General features: G+C 34.7%; 1 protein-coding gene across 1 annotated transcript; it reads left to right on the top strand.

Annotated features, from left to right (window-relative positions):
- The first annotated feature begins 12,785 nt into the window (after positions 1–12,785).
- LOC145122906 (uncharacterized) lies at positions 12,786–13,243 on the top strand. The gene is made up of 2 exons (XM_079058433.1): positions 12,786–13,078; positions 13,240–13,243. Exons 1-2 carry the CDS (start codon positions 12,786–12,788, stop codon positions 13,241–13,243), a joined length of 297 nt encoding a protein of 98 aa, XP_078914559.1.
- Positions 13,244–23,867: the final 10,624 nt, after the last annotated feature.

Below are 23,867 nucleotides of genomic sequence, written 5' to 3'. Positions count from 1 at the left end.
ATATATATATATATATATATATATATATATATATATATATATATATATATATATATATATATATATATATATATATATATATATATGTTTCAAAGGAATAGTTTTAACGACGTACGAACGATTTGGTTGATTTTTTACTATTTATCTTAATACAAAACTTTATATTTTTGTCATATGTTGATATAAATAACGTATTAAGTCTATTACATTTGACGTTGGTCACTTTTCGTAAATAACGATTGGTGCCAAAAGTCACAGTTGTTACATTCTCCCCCGTTTAAGGAATTTCGTCCCCGAAATTCAACTAGGAGTGCCAAACGCGAAGGCACCACTTGGAAGAAATTACAATTATATTTTTAATTACTATTAACCATCTTTATATTTTAGTTCTATAGAGAATGAATAGGATCCTTAGATTTTAGAACTAATGGTAATGATTAATAAAACAACCACCTATCATTAGGGTATTTCCCTCGGATAATAGTGATTTTATTTTATAAACAATCACCTAGCATCGAGATAGTCGTGATTTTTAACCCATCAGTTGATTACTTACTAATGTCTAGAGGGGATAGATTATGTATTAAGATTTTAGAGTGAGAGTGATCTCTAAGTACTACTGATACTAAGAGTGAGAGTGATCCCTCAGTCAAGTACTTACTGATACCAAGAGTCAGAGTGAGAGTGATCCCTCAGTCAAGTACTTACTTATACCAAGAGTGAGAGTGAAAGTGATCACACAGTTAAGTACTTACTGATACCAAGAGTGAGAGTGAGAGTGATCCCTCAGTCAAGTACTTACTGAGATTTTAGAGTGTCTATAATAACTAAAAGGTTTCTTAATAATTCTTTTCAGAATTTTCATAGGATCCTAGTATTACCACAAGGATTCTTTTACCTTTCATTATCATCCGTTCTAATGTTATCTAATTATCTGGTGAATACTATCACATGATCCTAAAATTGGACAGTTTTTCGACTGTCTGATTCCTCCTTATTACGCTTAGACTCAGACGAGAGCTACGCAATAGGGTTGAACCATACTTTCTAAAACTATTTAATTCTTGAATCATATAACCTATGTATCCATCCTATAATTAATAACATGTGTTTCTTAGATTTATATTTTAACGTGTTTTTATCTATCGTTTATAAAACTATATCATTTTCTAGTTTGCTGGTAAGTCATAAAGAAGGACTTACCAATTCTTAGGGGAAGAATTTGGGCAGCGTCGCTCATGCCAATGACAAATGCTCTTCCTTGAGCATTACCTCTTTGATTTTCCAACCTTGGGGATTCTCTTTTGAAGTGGCCCACTTCTCCACGTTCATAATAGTTGCAGTTCTTGCTAATACCAATTCTTTGGGTAGTGGCGAGTGGCAGACTCCTACAAGACTTAGTTGTGTGGCCCTTTTTGCCGCAGTTATTACAAATTAACTCTCTACATGCACCCACATGATGGTAGTTACTTATTTCATACCGGAAGTTCTCCTGCATACTACCTTAAAGGAGTGAGTGACATCATGTTTGTTACAAATATTTTCCCTAAATCTTGCTTCTAACATGCTTCTTGCTCTGAATCTTCATCAGGCTTTCTTTTGCTATTTTATGATCCTAGGAGATATGATTTTATAAACATCGTGCCCTGTCGGATTACCTGATTGCTCAGGGTAAAGGCCAGCCTCTTGGCACTATCGTAAGTAGTTGACCGGGAAGCCGTAACCAGTCCATGGATAGTCTGAACTAAACCCCATATATACCTTTCTACTTTCCTGTATTTGGGGTGGCAAAACTGGGACAGAAGATGGAAAGATCATTGAAGCGACTAGTATAAGCTACAATGTTTGTATCTTGCAGGGTAAGATTCTAGAGCTCCTGTTTAAGCTTTTACATCTCTTCTCTAGGACAATACTCTTCAATTAGGATTTTCTTTAGATCGTCCCAGGAGATGGCATTAGATGTCCTAACTCCCATGGGCTTGACATGAACGTTCCACCATGACAATGTTGCGCCCTCGAAGGTACAGGAAGCAAACCCAACTTTGCAATCTTCAGTGCAGAAGCTGATCTTAACTATTGACTCCATCTTCTCGATCCATCGAGTCAGTCCTACTACTCCTTCATTTCCTAAGAAGGGCTTGGGCTTTCAAACCATGGACTCTTTACAAGTACATGCTCTTGGGTGGCTTCCATTATCACCTTGTGTACTATCTCCTACAGTTCCTCCACCTTGTCCAGATTCGACATTCTTATCGGCTAGGGCTTCAGCGTCTCGTTGAGTGATCAACGCCTCCATAGCTGCTGCATCAAGGTTTGGTTGTGCCCTGGTGTTTATTATGATGGATCTTCTTTGAGGCATTTTTGGATCCTAATATAGTTATTGAAATAGAGCGTGTTAGTCGATGACGCCTTTTACGGATGCAAGTGGTAACGGCTAAGCGCATGAGTTAGTGTTAAAAAAATATCACAAAAATGTCTATGTTAGGAGGGGAAAGCTTCGATGTACTAAAAGGATATATCTAAGAGGATAGTGACGATACGCCTTTCTTGCGTAACCAAACTTCTTATAATCTGTAGACTTAGGGCATAACTTGGAAGCCTACCACACTAAGTTAGGGATATATTGCTAAGCGGATCGAGTTCTTATCTTTATCGTACAGGCACTCGTGTTTGCGACGATGACTTTTTCTCTGCAACTTGTGCGTGGAGATTTAATCCTTTGATCCAGTCTTAGCTCCTTATCTAACCCTTGGGTCATATTAGACCGACTTATGGAACTTATTTTGATGATTCCCAACTCATCATTAACTTGCGATACGTTTTCCTAGGTATAGCGGAACTAAATGACGTTTCGAGGGAAAGGAATAGGTAGTGAATCCAATGTTGATTTCTGGCATCAACTTCCTACTTGGTGGTATTTATCTCCTCCTTAGCAGGATCGTTCACCTCAAAGGACTCTAAAGGGTCCTCGGAGGGCTCTGATGACGATTCAGCTGGCTCTCTAATTATTTATGAGGAATCATCCTTCTTGTGGGGTTCCTCGTCAGGTTTAGGGAAAAGTATGGGTATCTTTGGTCTTAAGAGGGGATGTAATAACTTGATCTTTCTCTGGAAATGGTCTTGTTACCCTGTTTCCAAGAACTTTCATTCTTGCATGACCTGAATGATATCTTCCCTAGATAGTACTGGTATATACCGCTGTATTTCTAAGCTCTATGGGATTCTTGAGTGTTTAGTCTATCAACTTCCATATTCAAGTTTAGTTATATGTCGGTCTAAACAAAACTAAGGATATGTGTACATGTTATGCCTAGTTGTGGTTTGGCCCACATTTCGTGCTAATCTCAGATATCATATTTGACCTAAACTCTTGATTTTGGGTTCCTATCTATTTGGTTGTATATATTTAGGTGTTTTCTCATCGAGGGACTGAGTTTATAAAACTTTTTATCAGATGTTTGGTTTTTATTTTATTAATTCTTGTTTTGTACTTCCAGACTATTAATTAAGGATCGGCCAGGTAGGAAAAGTTGGAGCGCAGGACAATTTTGGCGTATAGTTGTTCTGAAATCCAGCAACCCAAAGCGCCAATTTCCAGCCTAGGCACCTTTCCCATAAGTAGTCTATTAGTAGGGTAATTAATATTAATACTTCTTATCTGTAGGTTTGAGGACAAACTTAATCGGAGTATAAGCCCCTAGGCTATAGTCGTATTTCATAAGGAAGTACTAGTTCGCTGTAGCCAAAGCTCTGATACCAATCTGTCACACCCTGCCCGACCGTCGACGGAAATGCCAGGCAATGTGACGTAGGGATGTTGGTTCTCAATCATTGAACATATATTGCACAGTACAAAACAAAATATGTAACATAAACATCTATTTTATTTATAGATAAAACGTTACATCAGATTTCTAGGTTTCCTATTACAGAATGGTGTCCAAATCGATAGACATGAACGATAAACTACAAAGGTTTTCTAGCTATTTCCTCCATCATCTGTGTGACATCCCCATTTTTACGGCCGGAAAAGACCAATTTTGTTTATGCTTTTTAATAAAAATCAGAGTAGCTTCTTAAGAAAAGAGTTGCGGAATGTGTTCCCAAAACAAAATATGATAAAAATTCATCAAATCATTTCTTAAAGAAATGTATTTTCATTACATTACAAAAACTCGGGATGTCAATCATCGATACAGATCATAAGCATAAACCAAAAACATCGTAGACCACAAAACACAATCTGGCCTAAAATCCATGATCTCTCGTCAAGTCATCCAACTATGCTTTTGCCACTACCTGTAATACAAGAAACTGAGTGGGTCAGGCTAGGGAGCCTGGTGAGCATATATGCTTTTCAACCCACAATAAATAAGTTTATTATTTCAACAATCATTAAACCCGATTACCCGTTCTCGTTATCCTCACCTTACGTCCCTAAAGCATCTATCTTAAGGAACCTATCCTAAGGAATTTCATCGGGATGGACACTACTTCTAAGGGGATTCCTCAGCCATATGTGTCCGTAAGGCAACTATGGGGGGATGGAGTACACCGGTGAACACATCGTTCACAACACCTACAGGTTGCGAGCCTGCTAGCGTTCCACTAGACTTCCTAGAAAAGTCTGTGGTCGTCATCCATACTCCGCTAGATGACTGGATCAACGTCAACATCGAGGCCTCTCATCATTTTATTTCATCACACACCAACTATTTCATCTACCCATGTTTTACCCAACACATTTGTAGATATAAAACACATATACAGCTCAGATCTGGAAAACAAAGTTTAAATCTTTCATACAACATAGATCTCAAAGTATAAAACATACATATACAGTTTAGATCTGAAAAGTTTAGATCTGAAGTGAGAAAGTCTAGATCTGAAGGAAAAAGTTAAGATCTTAAAGAAAAGGGTTAGATCTGACAAAAAAATACATATACCATTCTCTGAAGAAAAGTCTTAGATCTAAAACGAAAAAGTTTAGATCCGAAGGAAAAATCTAGATCTGCAGGAGAAAGTTCAGATCTTTCATCCAGCAAACATCTCAGGTAAATAGACAACATATATTTACACACATAGCACGTAATTTATATAAAATACTTCATATCTATGTGTAAGATGAAAGTGACTATACATACACCTGATAAGGAGTGATTCGGACATCACTTCGCTTCTTAAAATAATCTTCTTTGACGAAACCGGGAAGTTTGCTTGAAAACCGGGCTCCGCGCGGGTAGAGTTTCAAACAGAAAAACTCTTTTTCTCGGAGACTCTGGGCTCTCCGAGGCTTTCTTCAAGTGCTAGGGAAGTTTCCTAGGCTTTTAGGGGGTTTGGGGGCTTAGAGAGAGATTCTAGAGAGAGAAAGAGAAGTTGGAAGGTGTGAGAAAAGTGTTGCACCCGGCACCTCTATTTATAGGCTGGCTAGCAGACCAACTCGTCGATTTGGCTTCCAACTCATCGATTCCATGGCCAGGTGTCACCATTCTGGTGGCAGAACGTGGGTGGCCTACATTGTGCCACGTCCCCCCTTTTGCAGCAGCACCCTGTCAACTTCTAAACCCCGTAACTTTCGCATACGAGCTTCGTTTTCGACGTTCTTTATATCCACGCGTAGGTAAAAACAAGATCTACAACTTTCATTTTGACTCTGTTGGCTAATTCTTGACCGATCTTAAATTTAACAGTATGAGGAGATTATATTGTTAAATGACCGCGTAAAATTCATAACTTCTACATAGATGCTCCGTTTTCGTCTGTCTTTTTATCGTTGAGCTCCTATTAATGAGATCTTCAATTGTCATTTAGGTTGCATTGGCCAAAATTTGCTCGATCTAAAATTCGAGTTTCAGGCTGTGCTTTGTTGATCCGAAACTTCGAAAATCATAACTTCCTCATACGAAGTCAGATTTGGGTTTTCTTTTTATGGACGCTCTCGGTTTAACGAACGCTACGACTTTCGTTTAGATCACTAGGGCTAAAAAGTCCTCTATCGTAAATTCACTATTTACGTGGCACAACGTCGTGCCGGTTTTGTCGCGAAACTTCGACATGCCATAACTTCTTCGTTATAACTCGGATTTCGGCGTTCTTTCTATCTCCGGAATCCTTGTCACGACCACTACAACTTTCTTCATAGATATCGGGTTTATCTAACATTTTATTTTTGATGCTTATTTTTTATCCTTTATTTATTATATTGTTATAAACAAGTAATAAGCACACAAAAACACATAATTCACATAATATTCAAGTAATTCATCTTTATTACTTTAAAATGGGTTACAATGGTTGACCTAGAGTATTACATCATCGCATCAATGCTTAGCCTCGAAACACGGGTGTTACAATCTGCTGCTTCCGAGAGTGTAGGCTTCCATCTCACAGATTCCTCGGAATACATGCGGTTTTGAAAACGTTAATGTAATGTTGGTGAGCTCACAGGTTTTTAGAGTTTTCGATTTTGGCAAACTTTTAAAAATCCTTTTTCATTAAGAAAAACCTTTCTTAAATATTTTATTAAACTACCTTTCTATCTTTTTAGGATATCTAATGATCATATCTTTTATCTTATTACGATATCATTTATTAATCCTAATTTATTATATTTTTAGCATATCTAACGATCCTAGCGTATTTTAATTATGATATTTTTATGTGACAACCCGAAAATCTTTGCCTTGTAAGTTCAGCCATTCAATCCAACAGTGTGTCAGACTCGTTTCTGCTATCATTTAGCCTTGTTTAGAGTCCGTTTAAAGGTTCCAAGCTCAGTACATTCAAGCATTAAGTATAGGATTAGATCGCGTACACTTTTAGCCTTGAAATCAAGCCCTACACTCCATTTGAGGGAGTGTACGGCCGTACACACATGTGTGTGCGGCCGTACACCCATGTTGGTCGTACACCCCCTCCCTAAAAGTGATATCCTTCCATTTCCAAGCCATTTCTTCAGTTTCCAAGTCTAGAAATCGGATTTCTCTCTCAACTATCATCAAGTTCTTCATCCAAATCCTCCAAAATCGTAAATGATCCTTCTACCCTTCTTGATATCTTCCTTAGTGTTGTAAACATCTCTTTATTCATCCATGAAAACATCTTTTTATATTAGATCTTCATCTTTCACCAAGAACACCAAGAACACACACTTGTTCTTGGTCATTTTGAGCCTTATTGAGCCTCCAGATCGTAAGTACTCCTTCCCTATGCTTAGTACTTGATAGGAACACTAGATTAACACCTTAAAAATGCCCAGAACTCATGAACACAAGGTGTGTGCGGCCGCACACCCATGTGTGGCCGTACACCCCTCAAAACACCCCTAAAGGGCCTTCAAAATGCATTTCTAACTTCAACACTTGATGAGCATTAGTCCCACAAGCCTCCCTACCTTTGGAAAACACTTATGTGCACTCATTACCATGAGTGTGCGGCCACACACCCATGGCCACACACTCCTCAAAGTGGTCGTACACTCCCCTTAGATGAATCACATGTGATTCCAACACTTGGTCAAAGTGTTTCCTAGTCCCTTAAGTTGTTTCCTTGCATTTGGTTGCTTCTAAACCCTATATTTATGCCAATATATGCCATTATATGTCATTTAGGACTCGTTTGTGTCTCGAGAATTCTTTCGTGGAACTTCTCATCCTTACGCGCATATTCGTTTGAATCACCCACATAAGGTGAGTTCATACCCCTATAATGAATCTTTTAAACTGTTTAAAATGCTTTTAAGGGGGGGGGGGGTCAATACAAGTTGAACACAATGATAATTGTGTAATTGTTTGTTATAAACATCTTTCAAAAGATTGTTTATGTCTTTTATAAGTGATCAAAACATTTCAAAAACTCTTTTAAAGTTATGTTACTTTATAGTTTAACAAAACTCCGTTTTTAAAGTACAAGCATAACTTAGTAGAAAAATGAGTTTTTTCAGTAGCAGTTCAAGTAAAATACTAGTAAACTATAAGGGGTATAGTTTAGGGGTTCAGTTCGTACTAGATACTAGAGCATACTATAAAGAGAAACAGGGAGGTAGAAACAATATGTGATAACAAAGAGAATATACTAAGATACTATAACAGAACGAACATACTAAGATACTATAACAGAACGAACATACTAAGATGCTATAGCATGAGAACACTTCAGGATCTAAGTATACCAATAAATCACTAACTCGTTGTTCTAAACAAAAGGTGATAGTTAAATTGGGTATACATGATCCTATAACTTTAATGTGAGCCTACTTCACGGCTCAGCAAATGGTTTGCTGAAGTCGCGTTTGGTTCCCAGAATCTCTTGCAGGGAGAGCGTATAGTATGGGGACTATTCATCACATTATGACCTTAATAAATCAACTACGTTTTAAGGTAATCAGTACGTCAGGATGTCAATTCAAAAGACAACTGTGTACTTATATTTTCCCATTACTTTCATTTTTGTGACAGTTCCACTTGAAAGTTAATGCAAACTATTTTCGAGTCAAGATAGTTATAAACTAGGGAAAACTTACATTTTACAAACGACAACCAGAACAGTCGAGTCTAGTACATTCAGTAGAAAGGGGGCCTATAATGCTAACTTTATGATTCCTTAGTGTATGCATCCAGGGATATATATTAATCGGGTACGACAGGTAGTAGGATGTGTGTTTTCCGCTTCATTTCCTATTCCTTGTTTGGTTGTGGGCTTAGAGCAGATTCACCCAGCCTACTATCTATCCGATCTTAGCTATATATATGTCCCGTATACATCAAGTAATCATAAGGGGTACCAGGTATGGGCCAGGTCATAGGACATTAATTCAATGTATAGTTTTCTAGTACAAAACATACTTTTCAAATAGAACTTTTGATATACAAAACTAGAAACTTACCAGTAAAGGGTTTAATCCATTTTATTAAACCAGTATAACTTAAAGGACCTTAGGTGGCTAATACTATAATACCTTAGTTTATACATCAAGGTTATATATAATTAATATCTGATAGGTAGTTGGATGTGTGCTTTCTGCCTCATTCCCTGTTCCTTGTTTGGTTGTGGGCTTAGGGCAGATCCGCACAATTAACTATCTGTTCGATATTAGATTATATATAGCTAGTATAAACTAAGTGATTATAGAAGGAACCATTGTGGTGACCATTTTATTATAAGAAATAAGGGTTTTCTTAAAGAATCTTTTCATCAAATATAAAGGAACTATTACAGTTAACTCCGTGAGTACCAAGTGAATACGCCAAGGTTATATACAACGACGATCTAACAAACAATGGGATGTGTGCCTTTCGCCTCATTTCCTGTTCCTTGTTTAGTTGTGGGCTTAGGGCAGATATACACAACCGATTGTTTGTTTACTCTGGGTTTTATATAACTTGTATCCATTTAGTACTCATAGAAAGGATTGTAGAGTAATTTTTACTTATCTTTCATCAAAGCAAGAAATATAGGATTTTCTGGAGGAACAGGCGAACTTTTCTAAACAGAACTTACAAACTTACTACAACTTTCTTACAACTTACTTACATCACTAAAATCTTATGAACTCACCAGCTTAAATGCTGATCTACACTTTCAAAATAACTTGTATTCTCAGGAGACCAGTAGACAGGTACGCGCACTGGGATTCAGAAGATGGAGCAGTATAGCTTCATGTCTTATTTTGTTATTTACTTTGTAGTCTATGTTATGTGAACACATACTTTGTAAACACTTTCTTTCTAGTGAAATGGTTGTTTATTACTTTGATTACTATGATGCATGTCTTGTAATACTAAACATGACGTCCTCCACCCCAGAACGTTTCCGTCGTTCCGGTTTTGGGGTGTGACATTTTATTAATCTTAATTTACTATATTTTTAGGAATGCTAACGATCTTAACATATTTTAATTACCATTCCAGACGTTCCTATGGTAATCTAAACTCTATGACAATTTTAATGTATTACCATGAGCTCCTATAATCGACTATACTCTAAGGTGATCTAATGTATTACCGTGAGTCCCTATAATCGACGCTTTCAGGCTCTCGCACGATTAATGATGATAGGTATTGGGCCAATGCTGAATTTAATCATGGCCTTTGGACAAATTATCACCTCACTAACACATTGACCTTAGGTATTTATCTTTTATCTTTAATCTTTAATCTTTCCATAATTACCCATATATATATATATATATATATATATATATATATATATATATATATATACACACACACACACACACACACACACACACACACACATACATCACACTATCTTTGTATATACCTTTTCCGGGTATATATCAAATGATTTTTGTATATATATATATATATATATATATATATATATATATATATATATATATATATATATATATATATATATGTTGAGGTTCAATAGAGAACCATAATTAACAAGGAACCAATGAACCAATCGTGAGCGTCGGAAATCATAATGATCAACGACCAAGGAAATAGATGTACACTTTTATATTGGACGCACACACACCGGATTATACCAAAAAATTCACCTCCTTACCAAAAAACTCACCTCTTTTTTTCGTTTAAAATTTTTTTAGGCCACATTTTTTATCAAAGAAAAACCGAATATACCGTTGTTCTCGATTTTTCGTCCTCTTTCCATAGAGATCCATGTTGATATATAAAAATCCATTTTTTTTTCAAAAAACCCACTTCATTTTGTTAGTTTTTTCAATATCTATGTTTATTTTTATAAAAAAAACTAATTATACCAAAAATATTAATTTTTTGTACTCTATTAATAAACATCAACACCGACTAAAAAAAGAAAAAAAGAAAACCTCGAACAGTGTAGATTCACACTGTGAATCTAAACTGTAAATATTTCAATTTTCAACATTCACAATGTGAAAAAGCTCAATCAGTTCAGATTCACATTGTCAATCTGACTTACTATTATGCACACTGTGAATTTGAGAAGGTTAAAAAAAACTCGATCAGTGTAGATTCACACTGTGAATCTAAACTGTAAATATTTCAATTTTTAGCATTCACAATGTGAAAAAACTCGATCAGTTCAGATTACACTGTGAATCTGACTTACTATTATACACACTGTAAATCTGAGAAGGTTCACAATGTGAATCTGAACAGGTTCACAATATGAATATGAACAGGTTCACAATGTGAATCTGAACTGAAATATCATTTTTTTTACATTAATATGAATCTATGTTTAAAAAGTACAAAAAAACATGAATTTGGATATATTTATTAATTTTTTTCTATAAAAAAATAGACCTTAACTTTTCAACAAAGAAAATGAAGTTGATTTTTTTCGAAAAAAAAAGTTCGTTTTTTATATATCATCATGGATGTCTTTGGAAAGAGGACGAAAAATCGTGAACAACGGTATACTCGGTTTTTTTTCGATAAAAAACATGGCCTAACAAAATTTTAAACGAAAAAAAGGAAGTGGGTTTTGTTATAATCCGGTGCATGTGTCCATTGTAAAAGTCTACAACCCTTCCTTTTGTCGTTGATCGCTTTAAATTTTGACGTTTTTGATTGGTTCCTTGGTTCCTTGATTAATAATGGTTCTCTATTGAACTTTTTCATATATATATATATATATATATATATATATATATATATATATATATATATATATATATATATATATATATATAGGGCTAGGTTATAATATGGATGGATAACTATTGTGTGGATGTGTGGACAGTGTTATTCTATGAGAATTACTAAGATAATAGGTTGTTTAGTAATGTGAATGCGTTCAACCTCACACAACTATTGTCATTTTCATGCATTCTCATTAATTCTTATTCATTTTTGTTCTCACGCATCGTTTTTCACTCATTTTCGTTCTTACAACATACGACTCAATAAACATTCTGACAACATTCTGACAGAATGAGAATAATAATAAAAAAAAGTCAATAATAACCTTATAGACGGTTTAATTAGTGAGAATGTGTGATAATGAAAATAGTTATATAAGATTGAATGTATTCACATTATCAAACAACATATTTTCTCTATCATTCTCACCGAATAGCACTGCCCACACGTCGGCACAATAGATGTCAATCCACATTTGAACCTAGCTCTCTCTCTCTCTCTCTCTCTCTATATATATATATATATATATATATATATATATATATATATATATATATATATAGAGAGAGAGAGAGAGATATGTTTAGGTGTTCAAAGTAATTATTGTGTGATTGTATGCATAAATGTGGGCCAATCAAAATTAAATAAATAATTAAATAATTAAATAAATAAATAGGGTAATTTAGTAATATGATTAACAACTTCCAAAAATAATCTCTATAATCATGGTATTGACTTTTAACCTAATTTCGCCAGGTTTATATCTAGAGTCGTTCCCCTCTTTATCTAATTGACTTTTTTTAACCTTAATTTTATCCCCTTCATAAATCGGCCTCACACCCTTACCATCGGCCAACCATAGCAACTCTATATCTTCAATTCGACATCAACCCAACTCCGGCATCACTCATCTCGACACCTCTGACGTATACAGACCTCACACTAACGAAATCCGGAAAACCGCCACCTGCGGCTATCCCTTTCCTTGTAGTTACTATAAATCGGAAATTCAATGAAAGGAACTCGAGCTAGGGCTGATTGAGATTGGATCCTTCATTAAAGGTACCTTAATTTCGATATTCCTTTGATTTCTTCCTTCTTTCTAATCAAAAACCGCAACCACCACCACCGTAACGGTGGTGACAGCCACCTCCGGCCACCGCTTCCATGATGACAGTGGGTGATGATGTTTCTAGCTTCAATTTCGAGTTTCCAGGGCCCACATCAAGTGGAAAAACTAGCCTTGTTCAGTATCTTGTTGCGATCATTGGGCATGAGTTTGTTCAAATTAACAACCATGAACACACTGATTTACATGAGTATTTGGGTTGTTATATAACTGATGCAAGTGGGAAATTTGTTTTCCAAGAAGGGGTGTTGGTTAAAGCAGTTAGAAATGGTCATTGGATAGTTCTTGATGAACTTAATCTCGCCCCTTCTGATGTTCTAGAAGCATTAAATCGGTTTGTGTATTTTATACAATTTCAATTCTATCGGAATGGAATCACGAATTCAAATTCTATCGGAATGGAAACACGAATTCTAATTATGTTGGAATGGAATATGGATATTTTCTCATTGATTATACATGTTCTACAATTTTTTGTTATTGGTTTTGGTGCAGTTAACATGTCCGCATATTTTTCCAAAGGAATATAGTTTTTTATTTATCATTTGCTAATGCGTTGTTGGATTCTAAACTACAATTGGATTTGTTTTCACAGTAGTTGATGCTTGAAGAACGGACAACAAGATTGAAAGTGTTTCTTAGCAACATTATTCTTTTAGAATGAATTAGTGTATTTTGTTAGATTTTGATGTTTTTTTCCGGATTTGAAAGTTTTTTAGTTTTATTTTTTAACAATAAATGTAATTCTTAGCAATTGTTACATGTATTCTATAAGAATTAATGTAATTTTTGTTTTAATTCTTCAATTGATGGTTCGAGAATTTTGTTATTCTACAAGAAATTTTTAAAGTCATGATCAAGAAAATATGTTCAAGAATATTTTTATTATTTTATGGTTCAAAAATATTTTTATTTTTGAACATACTTAAACATATTCTGTCAAAATGTCCGAATTAAAAACCTTATAATTCGTAAAATCAGTTTTTTAAAATTATAAGAATCTATGATCCCTTAAAATATGCAATTTTCCTTTATTAAATCTATATTAATTGACTAAAATACCCTTCTAGTTAAATTTGATGGTATTTTTCAATTATATTTAATTCAATAATATGTATTAATCACTTTCTTAAAATAAGTAAAATGATTGGCCCACAATCATTCATACATTCACACAATAATTAGTTAGAATATAATAACCTAAGCCTATATATATATATATATATATATATATATATATATATATATATATATATATATATAGTTTTTATCGTATAAATATGTATTTGATAATTATATTTTATGATCTCATAATTATCTAGTATATATAAATTGTAATCTATATACCCTAATTATGGTTATTTTAACAGGATATTTGGGCGGCGTAACAACTAAGTACAATGCATATCCCTAAATTTGTCTAGCATAACTCCTAGGTACTAAGATTTCCTATGGATTTGGCCATTATAACATCTAGGTATTATTTACTCCTAGACTGTCGGGCATCATAACTCTTAGACACAATATCATAGCTTACGACTTGGAATAGTATCTATAGCTACGCTATTCTAAGGCATCTAGCTTTATAAAATGATTTGATATTTATAACATAAACATTTTTACAAAACAATTTGTCTAGCATGTATTCCTCCCCATAAATTGGTATCTCCTTCATACAACTCCGTTTTCGACGTTCTTTATGTCCACACGTAGCTCTCGACGGGTACTACAACTTTCTTTTTGGTTATATTGGCTAATTACGACTTTTATTTTTAGCTCTTATTCTTAAATGATTTAATGATTTTATAAAAATTATAACTCTCTCGTACGGACTCCGATTTTGGTGTTAAATTTACAAAAATTTCTAACTTAAAGAATACTACGATTTTCCTTTTGGTGACTTTACCCAAAAGTCAATCATTCTCTCCATACCGTTTGACGTTAATAGTTTTTAACTATACGACTGAATATGAATTCGGATTTTTATGAAATTTATATTTTTGGGATCGGGATTACGCATACTTTGAATATATATATATATATATATATATATATATATATATATATATATATATATATATATATATGTGTGTGTGTGTGTGTGTGTGTGTTTGTGTGTGTGTGTGTGTGTTTGTGTTTCGGCGCACTAATGTTAACGACGTACGGACGATTTGGTTGATTTTTACTATTTATCTTAATACCAAACTTTATATTTTTGTCATATGTTGATATATATATATATATATATATATATATATATATATATATATATATATATATATATATATATATATATATATATATATATATATATATATATATAACGTATTAAGTCTATTATATTTGACGTTGGTCACTTTTTGTAAATAACGATCAGTGCCAAAAGTCACAATTGTTACAGCGATAATAAAAAGAAGAAAGAAAACTCGAAAAAGAACATAAGGCGAGTTCAAACATACAAAAGACAATGGAAGGAGAAAAAGGAGAAGCGGGAGAGCCCACTCCCACCCACAACAACGTAGGGCGGGAAGGAGTCCAACTCACTACTCCTCCAAAAGAAGCGCTTATAGGGAGGCAACCCGATCATTTTGGTTTGCATTTTTTTCGTTTGTTTGTGTTTTTTTTGTCGTTTTAATTATTTTTAGGATATTTTATTTTCTTATCTTTCTTTCCTGTTTCCATTCAAGTGTGGGGTTATAATAATGAGTTGTGGGATTAAAATGAATTTTAACTTGGATAAAATTTTGAGTTTTTGCGAAAACTAAGACCCCACAGCGTGCACAACGTAGTGAATTGAAAAAGCCCGATATTCATCAGTCCAAAAGGCCCACGACATGGCCTCTTAAAACACCATGACATGGCCTAAATGGGGGACCAGTTCAGATTTGTTTCACTTAAAATAGAAAAAACCAAACCCCACTTTTCTCAAACACACGACTGCGCATGGTCACAGTCCCATACTCGAAAATTTGGCATTTTTCTCCATTTTTGCTTTTCAATTCAAGTCTAATCCATAAAAATGTATGAATTTTTGGTGTTTCTTTTCTCTTAATTTTGTTTGTTATTTGTTTTGAAGATCATGAAGAATTCTAGGGTTAGGATTTCAAAATTCTTGTTTTTGACTTGGAATTATTAGATGCATGTCCGACTTTTGTGTCTAGAAAAGCCCTAGGATGATAACCCTTGAAATTATTGGACCATAGTAGCCTTATTCATGTCCCGATTTAACTTTTGTTGTCGTATGAACGACACAACATGACCTTTCTACGCTACGACATGGCTACTCGGTTTATAGGTTCTATAAGTTTTTTGTTAAGTTGATCGTTTGGGTTTTGTTTTGGGATGGGTTTGTTTGTCTTAATCTGCAGGAATTGGCATCAAGAGGGTCCCAGATTGATGTGTCTAATTTACATGCACTTTACAAATTCCCACAAGATCTGCCACAAGAGATTTTGGAATGATTTAACAACCGTTTGGAGTGGTTACACACAAGGAACTTCACTATTGCTCCAATCATTGCTTGGGTTTGGTTAACACATCATGGAATACTGGATAAAGTGAACCCATATTTGGATAAAATTTATGAGGGTGATGGGATTTCATTCATTTGTAACAGGCGGAGGAACATTTTTGGACTTCAAGAAGCGGTTTATAAGGACCTTTCGGTTGAATTTTTCCCTACAATTACCTTTGAGGAAAACACTATGGATTTGATGTACCCAATAGATATCACATTTAGGCTTGATGGGTATTACCGGGATGTAGCCTTGCAGAATTTTCATGGCGTTTTGGCTTGTATAGTCAAGATGAAGTTATGTCACCACAGTTTGCATCATTCTATCAAGTGACTAGAAGAGGTTTTCAATCCGAGGAGCAAGATATAGTGTTTTGGCAACAAATTTCCAATAGGACTTATGAGACAAAATCTGCTCATGAAGGTTACATTCGATCTCCAATCCACCGTTTCATTCACCGACTCCTTACATTTAGCATCAACCACAAGCAACATGGAGATAAAGTTTCAAGAAATAATCTTTTCTATTTATGGAGTATTATTACGCCGAGCATTTTTTGTGACATTCCTTATATGTTAGCCCTCTTTCTTGGAGAAAATGCGGTAAGTTCGCCACCAGGAAGTCCAATAACCGAGGGGCACTTGGTTACATATTTAGCAAAATTTTATGGCGTGTTAACCTGTAAAAATAGAGAATTTTCTGTCATTTATTGTTACTAGGAGTTAGGTTCGACTCATAAAGACAAAAACTTCCCATATTGAAGGATAATATGGAAATTTGAGTCGAAAATAAAGTAATCAAAAAGTTAAAATGGTTAGCGTATTTGGAAAATACGTGACCTAATGATCCCAAAAATATAAACGTTGACAAAATCAAACTCTGATTGGAAGATTATGCTTTATGACGAATAGAAACCAACCATGTTAATAACGTTATTGACGTCAAAAATAACAAATAGAGAACGGTTAAGTTTCGGCTAACACTACAAAAACGAAATTTGTAGTAAAGAAATAGATAAGAACATGGGAAGAAAGAAGGGAAAAAATGGAAGTCGTATGAAGGAGATACATTTTTTATAAAATATAAAAATGTGGGTTAAAAATGAAAGTTAAAATTTGAAGATACAAACTAAAGGCAAGTTGTAGTTCTAGGAAAGAGGTACACAATTATATAAAGACGGTAAGAAACAAAGTTCATATGAAGAAAATATGAATTTTTAAAAAGGAAAGTTGTAGTTCTTGGAAAGAGATACACAATTCGGCATATCCCAATACCTATTATAGTTAATCTTGCGAGAGCTAGGAAGTTATGTATAGATCTATACGGGGCCATGACAACCCCTCCTGCGATTGTTAGCTACAATCCCGACAGGAAACATTCCATATAAGTTATTATTCGACATCCGATGAAGTGTCGTAATTAGGGGTTCATTTACGTTCATAGCGTCGATTATAGGGGCTCACGTTAATATGTTAATATATTGCCTTAGAGCTGAAATTACCATTAGGGACGCATGGTATGGTAATTAAAATACGTTAGGATCGTTAGAAATCCTTAAAAGATAGTAAATTAGGATTAACAAAAGACAATCCTAATTAAAATACGTTAGGATCGTTAGGTATCCTGAAAAGATAGTCATTTAAGATCAATAAAAGATATTTTAAAAGATAAATGACTAGATAAATAAATAAGAAAGGTTTTCACTAAAGAAAAGTATTCTTAAAAAGGAATTCGAAGTTCCAAAGAAAATAAAAACTCGTGCACTCACCAATATTATGTTGACTTTCAAAATACATGTATTCTCAGGTTAAGAGGATTGGTGCTCTTTATACCATCACACTGCTTGGTGTTTCTACCAAAGGTTGGGTAGGGGTGTGACAGAGATGGTATCAGAGTATAGGTTTAGCTATAGCGAATTAGTATTTCCTGAGGAATAGCAAATTAGCAGTTCCTTCGGAATTACCACTATAGCCTAGGTCAAATACTCTGATTGGGTTTGTCCTGAAACTATAACTAAAAATTTTATATCGTAATTTTTTTAGATTATGTATTGGAAAGGTCACTAGGCTGAAACTTTCGCGTTGGGTTGCTCGATTTCAGAACAGCTATATGCCGAAATGGTCCTGCCCACCAACATTTAGTACCTGACCAATCCATACATAGTCTAGAAGTATAAAACAAATAATGAACTGTCGCGTTGGGTTGCTGGATTTCAGAACAACTATATGCCAAAATGGTCATGCTCACCGACTTTTCCTAGCTGGCCGATCCATACATAGTCTAGAAGTATATAACAAAAAATGAACCGCCAATCACAAATAAACATATACGGAAACGCATCACATAAAGATATATATCCAGGAAATTCAATGTGTAAAAGTTGAGTCACTTCTAACCATAGCCTGATCAACTATGTTTAGTCTTGACTACACCAATACAACATCTGAATTGGGATAGACAAATGAAACATAAAAAAACCACAAATAAATAAATCCCAAAGAAAATAAGGTATGTAAAAATATATCATAGAGTATCAAAATACAAAATAAAACTCACAAAATCTACTCCTCGCTACCCTCTGGCTCCGTCTTGGTCTCCTCCTCGTCGTCATTGTCATCATCGTCATCATAATCGGTGTCTCTAGAATGTGTGCCCGAGGGACCGGCACGACCGTAGCCAGAGTTGCATGGGTGAGAAAGGGGTGGTACAACGGGATCCGCACTAGGAAAGGGAGGATGGTCCATCCCTAGACGCCACATCATCGTGATCAACGAAGCCATAATCCTACGACGCTCCTCCTGTGCATCGACAAGACCCCGCATCATGTCATCAATAGTAGGCTCCGGACGATCAGGCTACACATGCCCAGGTCTATGACGCCTCACAAAGGCAGGCTCAGGAATGACCTCAGGCTCCACCTACTGAATCAGCTCGATGATGTCATCCTCCGGTATCCTCCAAGGCTACCTCGATCCCTATTCAAAAACCGCATCTTTTTTAGAGCGGTAGTACTCAGCTCCAGATGGATATAGGAACCATCCCACTTGTGTCAACCCCATAGGATAGGGCTAACATAGTAACCCAGTGCCCCTACAAATCCTGCTCCAGGATGTGGTACCTAGAGCCATGCCAGATAAGTAGAGAGCAAGGGTGAAAGGGTGAAAGGGAGATGAAGGCAAACCTCCGTCTAACTGAGGCACCACATGTAGAAAAGGTCTCCAGAAGGAACCTTGTCACACTCCTATCTGTGAAAAATGGTGGACGCGACCAATGGTGAAGCAACCGATAAATAGGAGAACGGAAGGCGCTCTCCTTGGCCACCCGGGAAACATAGGTCCCCGAGAATGAGCGCAAACCTGCATGGAGTCATACTCTTGCGGAGGAGTAGTGATATAGTTATCCAAAAATGCATAAAAATGAGGAATCAGAGTCTCCTCATCAGTGTAAATCCCTAGATGCCTCCCCATCTCTATGAGGCTGCAGGAGCGGGATACGCCTCCCAGGAGAAAAGAAAACACTGATCGATTAGCCCAGAGCCCATAATCCCTGTCAAACCTAACTGTCGTAAAGAACTCCCAACATAGCTCCTGGTCAATCACCTTCCGAATCCTTACAACCCTCCGCCATATGTGGTAGGCGAAAAGCTCGAAACTGCTATCATCCCGATGTGATCGGGTGAGGAGTGGTGCTAGCTGAACAGACAAGCCAGTGTTATCTGCCACACTCCCAGAGAGAGCCTATGGAATGTTGACCTTGTTGGACAAATGGGAAATAAGGAAAGAGATGAAAGTATCCCGACTAGGAAGATCATCCGGGAACTGTAAGAAAGGATGCGTTGGCCAGTTAGGAGGTAACTGACCCGTATTTTGTCGATCTCGTCTCAACATATCTGTAGCAAAATAAGGCAAGGAAATAGTTATAATTAAATTAGGATGACTTAAAATGAAAAGGGAATTAAGATATGGAAGAGGCACCAGATACGCGTTGCATGCGAGTGCATGCTGCACGCACACATCTGTGAGGCGTGACCCAAGAACACGAAGAACAGCAGGCATGGCAACCTGCTATTTCGTCCAATTTTAAACCTAAAAATCATTTAGGGAAGGTCGGTTAATCCTCTAGAACACGTATAGAACACGGGAAAGGTATGGATGTCTACTACCTTTCGTCTATATAACTTTAGGGCTAAATCTGTCGCGTAAGGACGATATTCGTTGTTCTTAACAAGCTGTTTGAGATTGTTTAGCATTTTGGCTGTAATCTATCTCTGAACTTCGTAAAATCATATAAAATCATTAGAGCGTCCCTTTTGGTTAAGGTCAGAAGTGTTGGAAAGGTAAGAGGATTCAATCTCTCGTCCAGTAGACCACTTTACTTGTTTTCCAACCCTTGATAAGGGTTGTTGCATCTTTTGCTGATTGATCCAAAAAGCCAACAACTTCTTTGTGTCAACTTGCAAAATTCATAATTTATTCATTAAGAGCCATTAAAGTGAATTCTTGGTATCGTCGGGAAGCTAGTACTATGTACTATGATAATAAAATAATATTTAATTGAAAAAAGGGATATGGGGGGAACAACAGTCCAAGAACAAACTGTTGTACAAGAAAGAAAAAAAATAAGATGTATAAAATAAATATCGATACTAAAAAGTATCAATTAAGGTGTAATTTAAGTAAGGTTACTATTTGTATAAATGTAGGTGTTTAGAAGGGAGGAGGATCTTTTAACTCTTAACAATAGAGTGTCTTATGTACTATCGCTCTATTGAGTTTTCATAAACTCACTTATTACATTGACATTACTTGCTTTATGTGTACTTGCTCATCGAGTATTTATCACAGTCCTAAGGGGCAAAGATGACAAGGTTGGGGTCACAAATATATAGCCAAAGGGTTTATCCATGGATATCCTACATGGTAGAGTGGACAGGTCGAGCCACATGTTGGTGGTTCAAATTGTTGCTTGCTACTAACAATATGTTATTAGGGTACTATGTATTCTGTGAATTTGCATGATCATTATGTGTTGTGTTTGGGTAACTGATTGATGTAATGGGTGATTCTTGTGTTATCTCACAAAGTTTTATGCTTACCCTGTTATGGCTTAACATTTTGCAAGTTTAGCTAAAAGGAAGAGGCCGATGTAACTGCAGTTGTCGCATATTCTCTGCTTTTGATGTTTTTCTTTGTTTTGATTGGATTTTCTTTATTTAAATTGGTCATGGGTTATGACTTGTTTCCATATAGTGTTATAAACCTTATGTTTTATACTCTGATTTGATGAATGGTTTTAATAAATTATGATGATGTTCCTTTTAATTAATGTTTAAAAAAATTGGGGCATTACACCATCAAAAGTATATTGATTCTGACACCTTTATTTAAATATATTTTTTTCTCCACGAAGCTGAACAAACATGATTACGATGTTTCATATACACAAAAATGCTAAAATCAACAACCAATAATAAACAAAATAAAAAATCAATAAGAAGAAAACTAGTTATGATGCTTCATCTTAAATAAACCGAATAACTCAACAAACAATAAACTATGCGGATAAACAAGCATAAACAATGACGCTATAGAGAGGCGAATATTACGACGTTTACATTTACAAAATAGAAGATTAAATTCTATGTCTAAAAGAGAAACTTTACTTCATCATCTAAAGCAATAAAGACTTTTGATTGTGTTTCACTTATACCTTTTCCACCTTTAGATCAAATTTCTTTACGTCATCTTGACCAATGTTTGGTCCAACACGTTGTCCATCAATGTTTCCGCTCAAACCTTCACTAATTTCCTTTATCCCTAAAATAAAATTCAAAATTCAAAATTCAAATCCTCCCCAATTTTAAAGCCGTAATTTATGCACTCACCATCTTATATGTTTGCAAATCAACATGATATATCTTCTTAATTAACATCGATGGTATCAAAATTCATCATGGGCAAAACAGTCACCTTGCATTTAAATTTTATTAATATAGTAAATACGTCCGATTTTGAAAGTAATAATCGGTCTTATACATGTTAAATTGCAATTGCTTGATTTCCAACTATCTAACTCAATAACTGTATGTATTTATTCTTAACCTTACCCATTTTTATAATGTTATTGACTAGATTTACTATAATTAAGTTTAAATTGTTGAGAATTTTACTTGAAAGTGATGAGCATTAGTTGATGTCTGTATTGAAGCTTGAGGATGATGCAAAACTCTAAATCCTTTAGTAGTAATACCCTACATACTTAATAATTGATTATTTTGACAAAAAATATATTTTCCATTAACTTTGTTAACAAATTTGTTGAATTAAGCATATGTTTATGATTATAAATTTTTTTTCTCTACTCACTTGTACTTATCATCTTGAAGAGAAAACATTAACCATAACTATATTGAAAAGTACCAAAAAGATCTTATTGGTCATACTTTTCTGACATGATCTTCAAATATTCTTTGCTCCATTCTTTGTTTTTTATTTATATCGTTTTTGTGTATTTAATTTTTTTCTTCAAGAAACTCAGTTTTCCATTAATTTAGATAACAAATTTGTTGAATTAAGCATACTTTTATGATTATAATTTTGTCAATTTTCTATTTTTAAATCAAGTGTAAATGAATTCGAACAAGTGTTAAATTTCATATTCTATAATGCAATTTATGCACTAATTAATCAAATAATACTAGATGTCCAAGTGGCCGGGTACATCCAGGACAATAAGCAAACATGTAAATTATAAGCAATTCCACAATATTGTATATTTTTACTTTCTTTAAATGAACAGTTACTTCTTTCACTTGCTTTAGATTATTGATTACTCATATAGGGCTGTAATAAAATAAATTTTTGATAAATTGAAAAATTGTTTAGCAAAAGCTTAAAATTTTGAAATTTGTTGGAAATTTGGTTATATGTCAATTTAGGCTTCTTTTTGTGCTGTCATGTTTGTTGATTTGGATATGTAGGGTTCATTTGAAGTTTCATTTCTCTACAAGAATGTTAATATTCACATCCAAGTGGAAAAACAATCACAACTGGTAAGCATTCTAAATGATTTTTCATTTACATCAATCAAAACTGTTACTTTAAATGGTGCGTTCTCATAGATGCCACATCGGTTGTCACTATAGAGACCTTCTAGTGGTCTATAGAGGAATCATAGCGGCTCTATGAAGAATTTTGCTGCGTTTTCAATGAAAGATCACTCTGTTAACATTCCTTCTCTATAGTTCTTTCTTTTATTTTCGATATAAATGCATATCACAACAATAAGGTAGGAAGAGATGTTAGTGACCATTAAAGATGAAAAGGTAAGATATAATTGAAGAATATTATATAAAGTGTAAATTGTACATTTTTTATATTTATTTCTATGAAAAATATGTTGTTTGATTGTTAGGTTACATAATTTGGTTTTGTTTTTTGTAATTGATTTTGACAAGTTTGATCTAAAATTGATAATTGAAGCAGATATGAAAGATATGTGCTAACGATTTTCAATTTGTATTTCCCTCCAGAAACCAACCGTAGCATGATAGACCCTTCCCTCATATCTCAGTAGATCTTAGCAGTTCCCCAAATTCAGCTACAAGAA

This window comes from Lactuca virosa, chromosome 1 (genome assembly GCF_052849685.1).
Source record: "Lactuca virosa cultivar CGN04683 chromosome 1, Lactuca_virosa_CGN04683_v6, whole genome shotgun sequence".
NCBI lineage: Eukaryota > Viridiplantae > Streptophyta > Magnoliopsida > Asterales > Asteraceae > Lactuca > Lactuca virosa.
Note: the sequence above shows the minus strand (reverse complement) of the source record. Positions and strands in the feature narration are given on the sequence as shown.